The sequence below is a fragment of the Schistocerca piceifrons genome, chromosome 1 (genome assembly GCF_021461385.2).
Source record: "Schistocerca piceifrons isolate TAMUIC-IGC-003096 chromosome 1, iqSchPice1.1, whole genome shotgun sequence".
NCBI lineage: Eukaryota > Metazoa > Arthropoda > Insecta > Orthoptera > Acrididae > Schistocerca > Schistocerca piceifrons.
In genome coordinates, this window is record NC_060138.1 from 1,143,253,608 (window position 1) to 1,143,271,105 (window position 17,498).

The following is a 17,498-nucleotide window of genomic DNA, read 5'->3' on the forward strand; positions in this document are numbered from 1 at the left end:
TCAATCCTGTGCACAACGTGACTGAAGATATCTGCATGTGTCTCACGAAGAGTTAGGTTCATCCTTAGGCATACTGAAGAAGCAGTACTTTGGTTTTGCATGAACATTTAACTTAGAAAAGACATGTCCCCAATGGATTCTGCTCAATAAGAAGCTCAAGTCAATTTGTGACTGTTCACCCCCCCTTTTTTTTCTTTTTCTTTTTTTTCCCCTCCATTTGTTGTCCTCGGTGTCGATGTACTGAGTTGTGATACTGGCTGAAAAATGGGGTGTGGAAGTACAACATTAACTACTTTAAATAATGTAGCCGACAGGTGCACAGTTGCTTTTCACATAGTTTACTTTCACTGTTCACAACCCCCTCATAATACACAGTTATATATTGCCAGTGCACTATTGTTTTTACTTTCCATAAGCCTCGTTAATAGTTTACAGGCAAACCTCCACATATTGCTACAATAGTTTACTGTTGAACATCTACGAGCAGTAAAAACCTAACCACAAAGTTCATAGGTCTTGAAGAATAGAAAGGTACGTATGGAGCAAACACTGTCATTGTTTTAACACATGGCCTAATTGTTTTAAATTATTTCACAGATGCATTGTTGTTGATCTAACCACTACAGGTTCTTCGTCTGAAACTATGCCATTGACTGACTGTCTTGTGATCAAAAATCGGGCCCTTACATATCCTCACAATAATAGGTACTGAAACTACACATTGTTCGAAGTTAAATTTTACAGAAATTACAATTAAAACTCAACTCATTAAATTAACTGAATACATTGAAAAATTCATTCCTTTTAACAGTTTCTTCTACTACAAGGTTTAGGCAGAATTATTTGTTTAAATGATTAAAAATAACATATGTCATTACACAAACAATACTTTTGATAAAACTGGTAATTACTTTGGAATTAAGTAAGGGCTGGCTTTGCTAACATGTTTTCAAATAGAGCCAAACAGATCCTTTAAGAATACTATTTAGTTGTTCCTCCAAATGTTTATAATTAGTACAGAATTTATATTTGTTTATATATCAACAATAGAATTTAAGTTATGAAACAATTACTGATTTCATCCTATAACAAAGGATACTAACTAGGAATAGTCAAAATAAATTAGAAAATCAATTACATACATAAAATTAAGCACAAAATTAGATCTGGTGTTATATTCTTTAAAACTGAGGGCCAATCTTTCTCTTTTATGAAAATGCCAATTATACTCACATATGTTAATAGTAATTAGTTAATAACAAAATGAATTTAAAGGAGGCAGATGGCAAAACAAGAGGGGAAGTAAAATTATCCCAGCTTGCTTCATCACAAATTGAAGTAGGGAAATGTAGTAAGAAAAATTCTGGTAGAATGTAAATAATTTAGGAGTAATGGAGACCACTCACTAAACAACAGAAGCATTGAGTGATCGAGTGGCACACCCAAATCAGAAGGAAAAATTTTCTGTACTGAATTTTTATTGATCTAGTCTACAAAAGTAGCTTTAACGTAAGACACTGGGCAACTCAATTTACATGTATGTAGGCAAAAGTGATTTCTACAAATACATATTTAAAATTACAAATTCATACATTTAAATATTCAAATAATACACTTTACATATAATGATAATAATCAATTTTTGAAAATATAATGTAACTGAACAGATAAAAAATCTACTCACCAAGTGTCACAAAAGGTATTACAGTTTGCAAGTTTTAGGAGCCAGTGGCTCTTTCTTCTTGCAGAAGTGTTGAAGGGGAAGGAAAAGATGCGAAGGAAAGGACTGGTCAAGTTTAGGGAAAGAGGTCGAGTTCAGAAAAATCGCCCAGATCCCTAGGTGAGGGGAGACTTACCATACGAGGTGAAAAGGAAACACTGATTGTTGGGGACTGCACTGGCTGATATTTGAATGTTTTCATTTAAATATTTATATAATATGCTCCATACATTTAAATATTCTTTAATGGAATAAAACCAGTGATGCTGAAAATGTGACTTTAAAGATTATCCAAAGGTTTTGACCTCAGTATTTGCTTATAAGTTTTTGACAGATTGCCAAAGTTTAACTCCCATTTGGGAAGTACTGTTTTGGCAAGGGGATGAGCTGGTTTGGGTCATATGTATTCAATGTCTGGCAAAGTGGTAATGAATTACACAGTTTTTTACAGTCTACTGTACTTCCATATTATATTTATTTTTAAAGAATGTAAGGGTTTTCATAATCTAGATAGGAAGGAACTTCAAAGATCTTAAACTGAGTTTTCGATGAATCTCTAGGTTTGCATCCAAGTATGGATCTAACTGTCCTTCTTTGCAGTTTGAATATGCTGGTAGCTGCGAGTTTCTCCAAAATATGACCCCATAGTTAAGGTAAGACAGAATGTAGACACAATATGCAATCTTTAATGTTATCTCAGGATTTTAGTAATGGAAGAAGGTTGCAGGTCTTATTCAATTTTCTGTTAAGATATACCACAACTTTGTTCCACCTTAAAATCCTTTGCAGCCATAATCTTTGGTTTCTGTATTGTTGCTGTGTGGTTCATTGTGATAGAGAGAAATGGGATGTATGATTGATGGTTCAGAGCATTGTAAAATCTTAGTGTTTCAGTTTTTTTATTATTATTTATTAGCAGCTGATTATTCTGTGTCTGGTTGCTAAGCTATTTCATAACAGTTTTTACCAACTGCTGCAATCCTTCCTTGTTTTCCCCTTTTAACAGAATTGAAGTATCATATGCAAATATGACTGCTTTATAAACATTCATGTTTAAACTTGGATTGTTAATGTAAAAATAAAACCACTGAGGAGACACAAAATCCCTTTACAATAGAAGACAAAACTTGGATATAGTTGTATGAGGTTTTAACCAAGCAGCAATCAGCTGGTAGCAGAAGTCTAAAATCCACGTAAAATAATCTAATCTTTGATTTAAGCCTTCCACTTGTCCCAAAACCATACGACTGCAATTTGATCCGAGGCCAGTGTTGCAAATAACAAGCTGTGCTTCCACCCTGGGTAGGAGTCTAGCTGTGTTCACAACTTCATGCCAGCTATATATAAGAACAGAGTATGTCTGCTGAACGCAGGTTGGCAAGCATCATTTGTGCCAATGTGAGCTATTATTTGAGCCCCCTGCATCCAGTGCATCTAATACCCACTGTCATAGAGTTCTCCGCCAGTTGGACAAGGTCCTATGGCAGATAAATTTAAAAATTGTCAGTAGTCCTACCACACAAGTTATCTGTCGTTGGTTCAGATATATTCACAGCAACTGACAGCAACTTTTGCTTGTTGCTAAGTCATGCTATTTGGTCATCCCCCACTATCACCTTTGGTCAAAATATGCAACCCCAGGTCAGGCATAGTACCATCCATGATTACAGACGATACCAAAGATGCTGACCCCCCACCCCACCCTTGAAAAAATAAGGAGAAAATAGAAAGAAAGCATTTAAGCTGAATGAGACAGAACAAAAACGTTAAGGTTTGCATCACATCTTGTGATTCTGTTAGAGACGACGAAGGGCTTGGAAGAGCAGTTGAACATATTGGATAGGTGAACGAGAATAAAAGTAAAGCAACCGTAATGGAGTGTAAGGCCCCTTGTCCATGACAAGGATATTCGCCAGACTGGCATTTCTGCCGGTTGATAGAAAACCAGACGCCCTCGTCCACGGAGACGGCGCCGGAAATACTGTAGTCGAGTTGTGTGCAACGGAGCAGTGGGATGGATAACAGTGACCTTTGCACTCTTGTTGCACTATATTATTTTTACAAAAAGAAACAGTGTCATCGTAGGAAGTATTGGGTGCATCCTGTGCCACAAGATCGATTAAATTTGGTGCCTTCAGTATGCTAGATGAAAAACTATGACAGGACAACAGAAAGCACTTTAATTTTTACAGGATGTCAAAAACAACGTTTGACAAATTACTGTCAATTTTACAAACTCATTTGCAACATGAGGACACCAGTATGCGAAACTGCATATCTCCTACTGAAATGCTTGCAGTGACACTGCACACACTAAACCTACCTCCTCCTAGGGTATTCCAAAATATTCCAGGGGAATTGCCTTATGTTTTCGTTGCAGATGAAGCGTTTGCATTGCATAATAATTTACTTCATCCCTATGGTGAGTGAAATCTTGATATCATTAAGCGTATTTTTAACTATCGCTTAAGCAAAGCAAGACAATTTGTAGAGTGTGGTTTCGGCACAATGGCCAATAAATAGAGGATTTTTCACCGACATTTTAAATGTCTCCACTGATTTTGCGACTGACATAGTGAAGGCTTGTACTGTTCTACAAAATTTCATCCATAAAGAAGAGGGTCTTAATACTCTGTGTGCAGATAAGACTATAGATGTGGACTCTGCGAGAACTGCCATGTACACAAGCAGTACGAGGTGGTGTGTCAGCGAACACTATCAGAAATCAGTTTGCTAATTACTTTGTTTCTGAAAATGGGAAAATTCCATGGAAAGATAAGTTCGTCTAATGTATTCATATTTTATGTGAAACAAACAATAGTATAGAGAGAAGGAATGTGGTGTGTAATGAAAATGAAACAAAATAATTTGAGATGAAGTTAAACCACATACCTACATCATTTCTTTCCTTATCTCCAAGTATTTTAAAATCTTCTTTAATAGTGTACACACATCCTTCCACGCTCCCAAAGTCAGTCGTCTATCCTTATATTTTTGGTGTCTTATCCCACAGGACTGGCCATTCCTCCACCAACGCAATCAAAACTTCACAATCAATATTCAGTTCAGCATTCATCTTGAAACTCAACAGGTACCATGTTTGACGGCTCCAGGCACGACTAAACTCTCCCGGCACCCGGCAAGCTGCCGGCTTGAGGACACGCAGACATGTTCCAACATGTCTAACTGAGAACCCGGCACACTGTCCAGCTGCTGGCTTTGCAGTGGGCAACCGGAGGTGAATCCGGCAGCCGGGCCAGTTGTTTTGCCATGTCGTCCCATGGACAAGTCCTCATAAGAAACAATGTGTCACTACAAACCCGGCAAATCTGCCGGACTGGCGGCCGGCGTATATTCTTGTCACGGACAAGGGCCCTAAGCCTATTAAGTCACATGATTTTGGTAGCACTGGATGGGAAATGTGATACTGAAGTTAGTAGACAAGTTATACCACTGAGACAGCAAAATAACTGATGATGGCAGAAATAAAGGGGCTTTAAGTGGATACTGGCAATGACAGGAACAGCATTTCTGAGAAAGAGAACTGTGAACATAAAATATAAGTTTAGATGCAAAGAAGACTTTTCTTGAAGTATTTGTCTGGTGCATAGTCTTATACGGAAGTTAATATTGAGGATTAAATAGTACAGACAAGAAGAGAACAGAACTTTTGAAACACAGTGTAACACAAGAATACTGAAGATTAGATGGGTGCATTAGATAATTGATGAAGAGATGCTGAATCGAACCAGGGAGGAAAGAAATTTATGGCATAACTTAACTAAAAGAGGGGGTAAGTTGGTAGAATACATCCTGCAGCATCAAAGAAAAGTTAATTTGGTAATGGAGGGCATTGTGGAGAGCATAAATTGTACAGGGAGACGAAGGATTGAATACAGTTAAGCATGTTCAAATGAACACACCTTGCAGAAGTTGGGCAGAGATGAAAAGACTTACATAGGTTAGACTAGTGTGAAGAAATAAATTAAACCATTTTTCAGACTGAAGACGATGATGATGACAATCTAATAGCCATGGAGATTGGAACAATATAGTAGGGCCAAGGCATAGAACATAAAGTTGCAGAAGAATATGTGCTTGGCAAAAGGAGTGAGCAGAAAGATTCTGACAAGTGAGTTTTTCAACAAATTTCAGCTACCAGTAGTAAATCCCCTTCTAAAACAGCTTACAGCTGCTCCCAGCATAAAACACTAAGTTACATTGCACAAACAGTGAACTGTTATGTTTCTTCAATGTTCACTACAACACTTTCACGTCTTGGAACCAACCTAGAGCCTGCAGTGAAATTTCCTTTTATAGTTTCATTTTCTGAATGGTCACATTGCTTTTCACAAACCTTTTTACAGCTGTCACACATAATTATCATTCCACTTCCTGTATCTATGTCATTTATTACAACAATTAAACACCATTTTACTGTAGCATTCCCCAAAATAGAGAGATCAGAAAAGCTGTAGTATCAGACAAATGGCTTACCAGCAAAAAGCTGCAGCATCTAAGACAAAGGAGTGAAGCTGAAAATTATAAAATGCCACTAAAGAGAAAAATTAACAGAGGCAAAAGCAAGAGCAATTAATGCCACTATAATTAACTCAAAAAACAAGGTAAAGGCAGCTTGGAATACAATTAATGGTTAAAGGAAGGAAAAAGCTGGTTCAAACAAAGAAAGAGCTATCAGATCAATGGAAGTAGACAACACAGTGGTTGCAGATGTTAGAGAAATAGCTAACACACTCACTCATACTTGCTGATAACTATATGAATGTGGTAGAGAACTTTAAATTGGAAAGAAATAGTCCACAAAAGACAGTTGCTATGTAAAGTTATCAAAACAATCGGACAGATCCATGTTCTTGAAACCAATCACAGAAGATAAACTGAGGAAAACTACACAAAAACTGATGTCCAAGAAATCAGCTGGTGATAAGGAAATATCAAATCATATAATAAAGCAAGTAAGTGAGCAAATAATCTCACCATTGCTGGACGCAGAAAACAGCTCTTTCAGTGATGGAATTTTTCCAGAAAAATTGAAAATATGCAGGGTTGTACAAGTGTACAAGACAGGGCATAAGGAAGAATCCAGCAACTAAAGGTCAGTTTCACTGATATCAGATTTCTCAACAAACCCAGAAATGCTTACGCATAATAGATTAGTTGATTATCTGGACAGATATAGCATTCTTATAGCATCATAGCATGGTTTCAGAAAAAGTACATCTATGCAATTAGTGACTGCCAGTCCAATGGAATATATTATACAGTCTTAAGATGAAACAAACTGTATCTACAATTTTTATGGAGCTCTCCAAAGCATTCAGCACTAGTAACCATGAAATACTGACAAGAAATTGTAAAACTATAGTATTCGAGGGCAAACATGTGAGTGAATAGACTTGTACTTAAGCAACAAGAAACAATATGTATCAACAAGGAATGCATATCAGTCAGAAACCAAAGCCATCAAATATGGAGCAGTGCATTTTGAACCTGTTTGGGATGGGAAGTGTTATTATCTTGTAGCCTTATTCCAAAGGGAACAGTAATACAAACTCTGATATATCATGCACACGATCCAAAGTCTCATTCCCTAGAGTGTATATATGAGGTGTAATCTATTCTTTACATACATGTTACAAATCTTGTATGAACAAATTTCAAGAGTTCTTGCACATAAAATTACTTAGCCGTCCCTATATGTGAATAACAGAGGCGAATGTGCTGATGAAAATAAAACACTGATGGAAGAAATTTAGGAATTCACACAACGTTTCCTATCACACCAGTCACATTGTACAAGAAATAAACCTGGGAACCAGAAATTTTGTCACCGTATCTGATACTAGGGAAGTCATATCATTTGTGCGAGGATGAACATAGTCACCTTGTCTTCTATTACATGTTCTGTAATATTTTCAATACAGTCTTTAATCTCTCTCTTCACTCTCTTATAAGTGATACTTGCATGAAATGTGGCATCTACAAGATGAAAACTGAGCAGCGGACACTTATGATGAGTAGACTAGTTGGGAATGTGAATGAGAGTTACATTAATGAAAGGCTGATAGTGGGCAGATGGAACTGCAACAGGATTCTGAAGCAGAGAAGAGTGCAGATGCAGATGTGATTCTTATTGCATTTGATTTGATGAAATATACCCAATGACTGATACTAATGACTTGTATTTGTTACTAAAACAGGCAGATGTGAATATAATGACTAAGTATCCACAACTTGTTCCCTAACCAAGCCATCATGCATATGTGGAGAGAATGCAATGCAGCTAGAGAACCACATTGCTTGCTACACCATATTATAATGACAAAAGAAAGGGGCATATTTCATACTCAGGTCAGTATATTGTTCAAAATCGAAACATCAATCAAGCTTTATTTTGTCTATATATAGTTGGAGTCACAAAAGATGGTTGTCAAGTTTAAGTGTGTTCTGCACACCTACGTCACACATTCTCTGACAGCCAGTGATGGTTCAGTAGTGTTCCGAGTGCTCTGCTGTGAATGTCATAGCCAGTGTGAGCATTAACCTGATTATATCAAATTATTTAGTGAATTTTCATTCCATTTGTTGGAGTTGTCATGACTGACACTGATGGTAAGTGACAATTTTACGTATTCAAGCAAGAGTTGCAACTTGCTGGATATACACCTTCCTCAAGTGCAGAGCATGTGTATGTGTATCCCAAACCCGTCGCTTGGAGAGTGTGTGTGTGAAATCTTATGGGACCTAACTGCGAAGGTCACCAGTCCCTAAGCTACACACTACTTAAACAAAATTACCCTAAGGAGAAACACACACCCCATGCCCAATGGAGGACTCAAACCTCCGCCGGGACCAGCCGCACAATGTAGAAGGTATTGGCGCCCACAACCAATTATACATTGAGCTGTCAAACTACATACCATGCTGGACAGCAACAACATGATGAGGAAACTACACTGCCTGAATTTACATCAACGGCCAGGGCAGGTAACCAGAACGTTAATGGCCACAAGGCAGAAGATTCCACTGGTGCACTTCAATTCAAAATAACCAAGTACAGTTAAACTCCACCGGAAGGTGGCTAAAATTGCCAACTTGAAAACACACGTTGTTGCTCACAGGAATGTCCCAACGCCCCACTACAAAATCCAAACGACACAATGTGAACAGTCATGACTTGCTGGTAGATTAAGTCAAAACTCAACTCTCGTGCCTAGGATCGGTGAGCCACAGACCTCGTAGCAATAGGAACAGCACCACACACTTCAATCATGCGTGGACGCCGTCATAGGACTCGGCCAAACTATGCGTTGCGTAGATTACCTCACTGCTCCACGCCAACCGACCGACCCCCGTCGCTTGAAACCAACAATAATGTAATCCCCATCTGTGCCTTGACCTGCATGAACTGTCAATGTTCAAGAACTGGACTACAATTGCTCATCCAGACTTCATACTAGAAGAAGTCAGTCGCAAGTTCCTAGTCCATGGATATTCATAATTACCACGAAGGCTTTGGTGTCAGAGAAAAATAAGACATTTTTCAACACACACCTTCCGATTTCGATATGTGCATGGAGGGGGAGACATGCATTTACTATCACAACCATGACAATGAAAACATGAAGATGCAATGAAATTTATATAAAAGAAAAAACAGCTATGGCCCCAAACAATGTATTACAAGTATTCCAACAAACAAAATGTTACATTTAATGAAGTTAATTTTGCAAAGGGTGGTTCAAAAATTGCTTTGGCCTTCGATTTATAGTATCCTAATGGACACACTAATACCAATATGAAGAAACAAGATTGAATTCCATTTCTGGAGTTTGTACCCCCCCCTCCCCCTGCCCCACCCAAATCTATCAATCCAATTACTGTAACATGGCTACATCTGCAAATCAGTTTGCTAATATCAATCCTCATAGTCACTGTATTAATGCTCATCTCTGGCAGCACTGTCTCTTCATCAAACATTCTGAATGCAAGTTGTACTGTACTAATTTGCCAAAAATGTAGTGGACCAACCAATATTTCAGTTTTCACTTTTTGTTACCCATATACAATTATTTTTTATGTAACAAATATTATGTATACCAAACTCATATCTATCAATGGAAAATCCAGGATGGAATATAACAACATTATGTTAAGGAAAGTTGCTACTCACCAAATAGCGGAGATGCTGAGTCACAGCCAAGCCAAGCGAAACCTACTGTACTTTGACGTGAACCAGGCTGCAACTGAAGTCACTAATCTACGTTTCAGGAGAAAGTTTTCACACGAAATGAAAGGTTGAAAATTTTGTCCTCAATTAATATACTCTGAAACTTAGGTGAACAAGTATCACTGCCAAGCCCGTGCTAGTCTTAACACAGTCACTCACAATCCCTTTCACTCACGTTAGCAAGTTTATGGTGTTGCATTTCCCAAAAACATAATAGCTACAAAAATACTGATTGTTTTTGATTGATAATGCTCGCCAAATATTAAGTCTGTCGGTACCAAATGCAGTCACAGTTTTAGCCACCGACCTGCTCAATACGCCACGCAGAATATATGTCTTATCTCGTCACAAAATTCACTTAAAAATTCCGAAATTTCTACACACCCATCGGAATAATTATGCCGTCACTTTACAACACATTTGATGTATGAAACACTGCTAGCTCCAGCAACTTACCATTTCCATCGTAACTACTACTACACACGTCCAATCTGTTTCATGGCTAGGCTCCCACACTTCTCTAGAATACTCTGTCTTCTCTACCAGCAGAGAAAGGCGCGCAAAGAATATTGCTTTACCATTGGTCAGTTTACTCAACAGCCAATAACACAACAACATTCTCCCACGTCAATCCACGCTTTGCACCCATAACCAATTGCAAAATAGTAAACCTCACGATTGCACTTTTTACCGACGTAATTATCTAAGATGCTGAAGTTTTGCTTATGCATAAAGTTATTTGCTATTGTTATTTATACCTGAATTAACTTTCCCTTTACAATAAACTTACTTTACAAATCTATTCTAAAAAAATCCCCTTTGTCCATATCCATACTTCTTTGAAATGTTCCCACACTAAATCCTACTACATAACTCATTAACAATTATCTTCATATTAACCTTAAACGACACTCACGCATCATTCATACTGCTAAAATACATTTATAACATTTTACATACACAAAAAGACATAATAACACTTCATGAAAATACTAGGACAGTTTATGAAAAACATTCTATTACTTTAGTGCACTCTAGTGGGCACAATCGAAACTAAAATCACAGTCCCCTATCCAATATTGTCCTCTATCTGCTGATACATAAACTACATGCATGTCCAGTCTCACGTCACCATCTGTCACTATCCAGCTCTAACAGTTGTGTGTGTGTGTGTGTGTGTGTGTGTGTGTGTGTGTGTGTGTGTGTGTGTGTGTGTGTGTGTATTTGACAAAGGCTTTGCTGGTCGAAAGCTTATTTGTGACAGTCTTCTTCTGGTGCCTATCTGCGACTCAGCATCACCAACATATGGTGAGTAGCCACTTTCCATTTCACAATATTGTTAAACTCCTATCTATGTATAGCAAAACAAAACGCACAGAACGTCTTTTTCTAGTCATAGTATGAAGGCTTTCACGACCGGATAACATATCTTCTGGTAAACCTTCCGGGATGTAACGTTAGGAGCTGAAGAGTTTCATGGACCACGACCTTACATCCCGGAAGGTTTACCAGAAGATATGTCTTTTTCTAGTGTCAAGAACTTTCCAATGCTATTTCCTCAAAACATTTTGCTTACAGTTACGTCCCTAGTGCACTGAAAGAGTGTTATACATATTCCCCTATCACCCTCTAAAAGGCAACACAGCACCCTGCTGTCCACATTGCAGGAAACCCACTGTGATTGGTAGTTGTAGTGACGCAATTATCACCTCTAAAAAATAAATGACTCTTCTCCACTTTATCAAAGGAGTGCACCATTTTGTTTGGCTCCTCTAACCCCTCGTATGTTTGGTTGAGCAGCTACCCCCTGACCTTCAACATCTTTACTAAACAGCCATGCAAGATGATAATGGATATTACATTCACAGATGACATCGAAGATATATCCTTAATTATTTACAGTAGAACTTTGATTATTTATGAGAGTACCAGTGATGATGCACTTTAAAAAGCGAACATCTTTGAAAACTTCTTAAACTTATTTACATGCAAATCAAAACATCTTTAAAGATGTAAAAGTAGAGTCTGTGTGTGTGTGTGTGTGTGTGTGTGTGTGTGTGTAATAAAAATATACTACCTTTAGTAATGATATAAGATGTGCGGCCTCTTCAGAGCACCAAAGGGAAGTTAAGTGACCCGACAACTTCATGGCTATGACACATTTTTTTCTGTCGGTACTTCTAAGCTGTTTTTTCAGATCCTATTAGAACAAAAATATTTGCATTAAAAGATTATTAATGTTTTTCCTCTAAATAAACTGAAATTAATCTCCTGTATTAATTAACATAATAATAATGTTTGGAAAGAGAGGGTGGAGGGGGGAATGCAGTAGAAAGGGGAAGGGAGTGAGAAATGTTCCCTACTTACCCAAAGTGAAATATTTCTTTATTTTGGTATGAAATCACAAACCTGTGCACATGACAGCAAAAGTTTGATATTCAGAACACAAAACGATTTTAATTTCTCCAATCAATATAGGTCTGACAAAAGACTATGTATCATTTAGTGACAACTGTCTTGCAATAAATATAGACAACAGAAAAACGATTTGACTTCTTAACATTTCCTGTCATATTAAATCATTATCTTCTTCTCAGGTCTGCAGCCACATCATATAGCTGTAACGATGCAATAGTTCAGTGGCCTATCCTGCTACCACCTTCAGGTGAGAGAGCTATTTGCTATACCTCGCTATAAATAATTCCTGCTATGAATGGCGGCCCTTTTTCTTGCAACAGAGAAACAAAGTGCTGGCAAGAGAAATTGTAGCTGCTGCCCGATAGCGTAAAGTGAAGGTACAATGTCCAAAAGTGAAGGTACAGTGTCTAAGTATTGAAAGATGACAGAAATGGTGAGCTGCTATGACTCTATGACTATATGCCTCTGTCAGTTGAGTCAAAGGCCACTGTTTTTCAGTTTAAGATAAAATAAGATTCCACATTTTACTTAGAGGATAGTCAGCAGTGTGACCTTATTTCATTCTTTCGTCTAAGAAACAAGCTGTACATGCAGAAATAGATAAAATGGTTGCATTGCGGGGGGGGGGGGGGGGGGGGGGGGGTGATATAACATAGCAACAGTGAATATGATAGTCCTCTCATTATTGTAAATAAGAAAGACTAGTGACTGACTGATGCATGAGCTTTAATTAAGATGCCACTTGCCCTTCTACCGCCTCGAGCACACGATATTTTAAAAATAAGTGTGAGAGAACATATACACTGCGCGACACAAGTTTGTGTGTGTGCAGGCTGGAAAGGAGTCATGAGTACAAGGTAGATCCAATGGTCGAACGGCATCGACAAGTGTTTGCCGCTTGCACCATGGAAGCCGTATTGAAAGAACAAGAAGGAATTATGTAGTATTCTTTGCTGTTTTAGTGACTGTGATTATTGTTAAAGAAAAAAATGAAGAATTGATTATAGACTTTTAAGTAATTCACTTATTGGACTTGAGAGAAGTTGGACATGTTCATAATTGCTGGCGGTTATTACGCCAACTATATTGTAAACGTCTTCTAATCAAGTCTAACACAAGACGAATCGGCTGACTTGTAAACATTCGAATTTTGATCTGAGAAATGGTGAATATGTGATTTATGGAAGTTGAAATACACCAAGACTGAACTAAAAGTATTCTTCGAGTACTAAGTTATTTCAAAAGGAGAGAGAAAATAATAAATTCCTGTTCACCAGCAGTATTCTTCAGAGAAGAAGATCAGCTGTGCATATCAAGCAAGTCAACCTATGGGAGAGAGGTGTGAATTTTGCAATCCAATTTCACATCGCTTAGAGTTGTCTAGAGCGTTAGGATGTGGTGACCAGTGAAAAAGATTCAAAAAAATGGTAATTTTGAGACGAAATCAATGCAAAAGATAAGGTGTGTTGCCATAGCAACCAGGTATAATAAGACAAGAGATCTGTTTCGCGTAATTGGATTGAGTCCAAAAATTAAATAAAAATTTTTGTGAACACAACACAGTGAAAGACGTACGAAAGTAATAATGTTAAAAGAACGGAAAGACGACCTTGACGTATTAGGCTAAGAAGAGATACGACGAGAATAAATCAACTAAGCAGATCTGGTGTGGGGAGTATCCAGGTCTCACACGCATCACAGCGGCGCAGACGCGGAGACAACATCCGACACCACTGGCAGCAGTTGCTGCTAACCGGTGCTGATACTACAGCTGCACACCGATAAATTCTAAATTGGAAGCTCGCAGTGAGATTTTAAATAAAAACCTACACTTAATAAACTCAATGAATTCTTAATTAAAGGCTCAGAATGAAACTTTAAATATTCAAATGACAAATATAGGTTTGTTGAACATCAGAATAGACGATCAAAGCAAAGAATCTAGTAATCAATGCGAAAGCATGGTTGCTTTGGAAACTGAATTTGAAACCAAATGTAATAATGTAGAATCAAAATGTATTGAAAACTTAGAATCTTTAAAAGACGTGTACAATAATGTAAGACAAGGTTTAAGTACTTCGAAAGACAGTGTAGGTCAGTCTAAGGAATTAATGTCGAATGCTCAATCGCAAATTACAGGTGTCAGTACACGAGTTGTCAGTACACAAGTAAATAATGTAGAACAGAATTTCAAAGAGAATATATCCAACTTTGATATTATAAATGTATGTAGCTTGGCAGAACCGTTTGAAGAAGTGATAGATCAAAGAGTTGCCGTGAGAGTAACCTCCGGAAACGTTTAGACTATTGCTTCTTCCAAACTTAATAATACCAGCAGATTTTAACTAATTTTGTGTTACCGAGTGAAGTGGTGATCATTTTACTGTGGGGAGACTTTCACACAAAATTTAATGAGAAGTATTGGTCTGCACTTGCTCAAGTGAAGTTAATATCCGATCCAGGAGTTCCACGCAGAGTCATCCGTTCCCCCAGGGACATTAACGTTCTGTGTTAACGGGTGGAGTGATGACTGTCGGACCCCGAGTTGTTTTCGGTGTTTCTTCCACAATAGTTTTCCTGCACTGAATTCCCTTCAAATCTTAAACTATTCTGTAGTCTATTACTGAATTCTTAAACTATCCTATAATTTTAGTATTTAGCAAACTGGATATGACCATAACGTAAAGACTGCATAAGAGAACCACAGATAAAGAGTGATCTCTAGACATGAAATGAAATGAGTAGAATATAATATTTATGGATAATGTAATATAATGTGATGAACAGAACAACTATTTTATCATAGAGTATAATTTTCTATTTTGTATAGAATATTTTATACCTTTTATGAGATATAATATTGACGGGACGGTTTGTATCAGCTTTGAAAGGAAAGGGTAGTGTGGATAAAAGCATGATTTTCACCAACAGATAAGCCATGGCAAACACTAAACACACAACACACCTTCAGACAACCCCCGCAAACAAGTGTGCCTGATTCTTCACCATCTGCCTTTTCCATAGGGTTGCTAAGATTTACTTTGGGGACCTCAAGGGTGAAGGTGATAATGTCCAATCTGTAGGAGACGATTTAACAATGTAACTCCTCTGACTTCTCACTCAAGTACCAGCGAGGTAGGGCTCCTGGGGAAGGGGGGTGGGACGAGTGTCCTGTCGCGAGGTAGGGCTCCTGGGGAAGGGGGGTGGGACGGGTGTCCTGTCTTTGGGGCTATCTTCTTAATCTTCTTCGCTCTTAGCAACCATTTCCCTCTTTTCCTTTCTTACTTCTCTTTTGAGTACCTATCTATTTATCCCGCTTTCCATATTCATCTACTTGTATCGCAGAAGTTCTTCCTGGTTTCAGTAGTTACATACCAGGTGATCAAAAAGTCAGTATAAATTTGAAAACTGAATAAATCACGGAAAAATGTAGATAGAGAGGTACAAATTGACACATTTGCTTGGAATGACATAGGGTTACCAAAAAAATACAAAAGTTCAAAAAATGTCTGACAGATGGTGCTTCATCTGATCAGAATAGCAATAATTAGCATAACAAAGTAAGACAAAGCAAAGATGATATTCTTTACAGGAAATGCTCAATATTTCCACCATCATTCCTCAAAAATAGCTGTAGTCGAGGAATAATGTTGTTGTACGTTCCAGCAGGTGTTCATCAGCGAGGCTAGGGATGATGCGATTCTGTAACATATTGGCGTACATCTCACCCATCATGGTAGCAGTTCCAAAACGAGAATTACGTATTTCCTCGAAGAAAAAAGGCCCGATAACAGTAGATGTGGTAAATCCAACCCATACTGTGACTTTCTCGTCGTGCAATGGAGTTTCCACGACAGTTCTAGGATTTTCGGTACCCCAAATTCTGCAGTTGTGGGCATTGACAGACCCTCGGAGCGTGAAATGAACTTCGTCGGTCCACAACACGTTACTCAACCAATCGTCATCTTCCGCCATCTTTTGAAATGCCCACACTGCAAATGCCCTCCGCTACACTAAATCGCCAGGCAACAGTTCATGATGCCGATGGATTTCGTACGGATAGCATCGCAGGTTACACCTCAGTGCTAACCAAACAGTAGTGTATGGAATGCCGGTGCGACGTGCGACTACATGAATGCTGACTTCCCCGTGCATAGATGAACCCGCTACAGTCTCCATGTCTTCCTGAACTGTCGCAGCAGCATTATGCCTTGTGCTCGGTTGGCCACTATGGGATTTATCATCTAAACAACCCGTGGCTTCGAACTTCAAAATCATTCTCACCGCAGTTGCATTTGTCAACGGACCTTTACCCATTCGAATCCCCTTCCTATGGCGATAGAATCATAACGCTGAACTAGCACATTCCCCATTCTGATAATACAGCCTCACTAAAAGCGCCTTTTCAGGTAACATCAACATTCTGCGACTGCTCGCGCATCTGATTCTCTCTCTCATTACAGCTCCATTTATACACGATTGTCATGCGCAGTCACTGACGTTTTTCTGTCCAGCACCATTGGGAACTTCACCCCCCCCCCCCCCCCCAAATTAAACCCCATGTCATTCAAAGCATGTGTGTCAATTTTTACCTCTCTATCTACACTATTCCGTGGTTTATTAAGCTTTCAAATTTATTCTGACTTTTTGATCACCTGTAAAACTAAAAGGATTCCACGCCGAGTATATAAGAAGAAAGCATGAGTAATGAAGGAGAATGCAAGCCATATTGGAGTTAATTGTGACGCTTATTTAAGAAAGGTCAAGCTAGCAAATACTCTGATAAACTGATGAATAGTAGGATAGTGGAACTTGAACAATATAGGTAGACACAGCATCTACTCATAAAGGATAAGGGGGACGTAGCCGGCATTTGCTAAGGATATAGGGCAGGCGTACCTGCATAGAGATAGGACGACCTGTGACCTGAAGAATAGGAATTTGTTATAAAAGAGCGGACATACCAGAACTAAGGAGGAAGTTCACTGATAGGGTCAACCCACATGTAAGATATAGGTACCGATCCAAGGTGAAAGAGAGACTATCGTGACAGAAGTCACACATTTTTATAGGAATTATACTGGTAAATTTGAACTCTATATACCACTA

General features: G+C 38.3%; 1 protein-coding gene across 1 annotated transcript in view; it reads right to left on the bottom strand.

The window, feature by feature from the left end:
* The window catches only part of LOC124801232, a 150,464-nt gene extending 138,299 nt beyond the window's left edge, over positions 1-12,165 (bottom strand). The window contains exon 1 of the mRNA XM_047263058.1: positions 12,049-12,165. Within this exon, the coding sequence (XP_047119014.1) occupies positions 12,049-12,120 (72 nt within the window). The 5' untranslated portion in view covers positions 12,121-12,165. The remainder of the gene's footprint in view (positions 1-12,048) is intronic.
* Between the last annotated feature and the right edge of the window lie 5,333 nt (positions 12,166-17,498).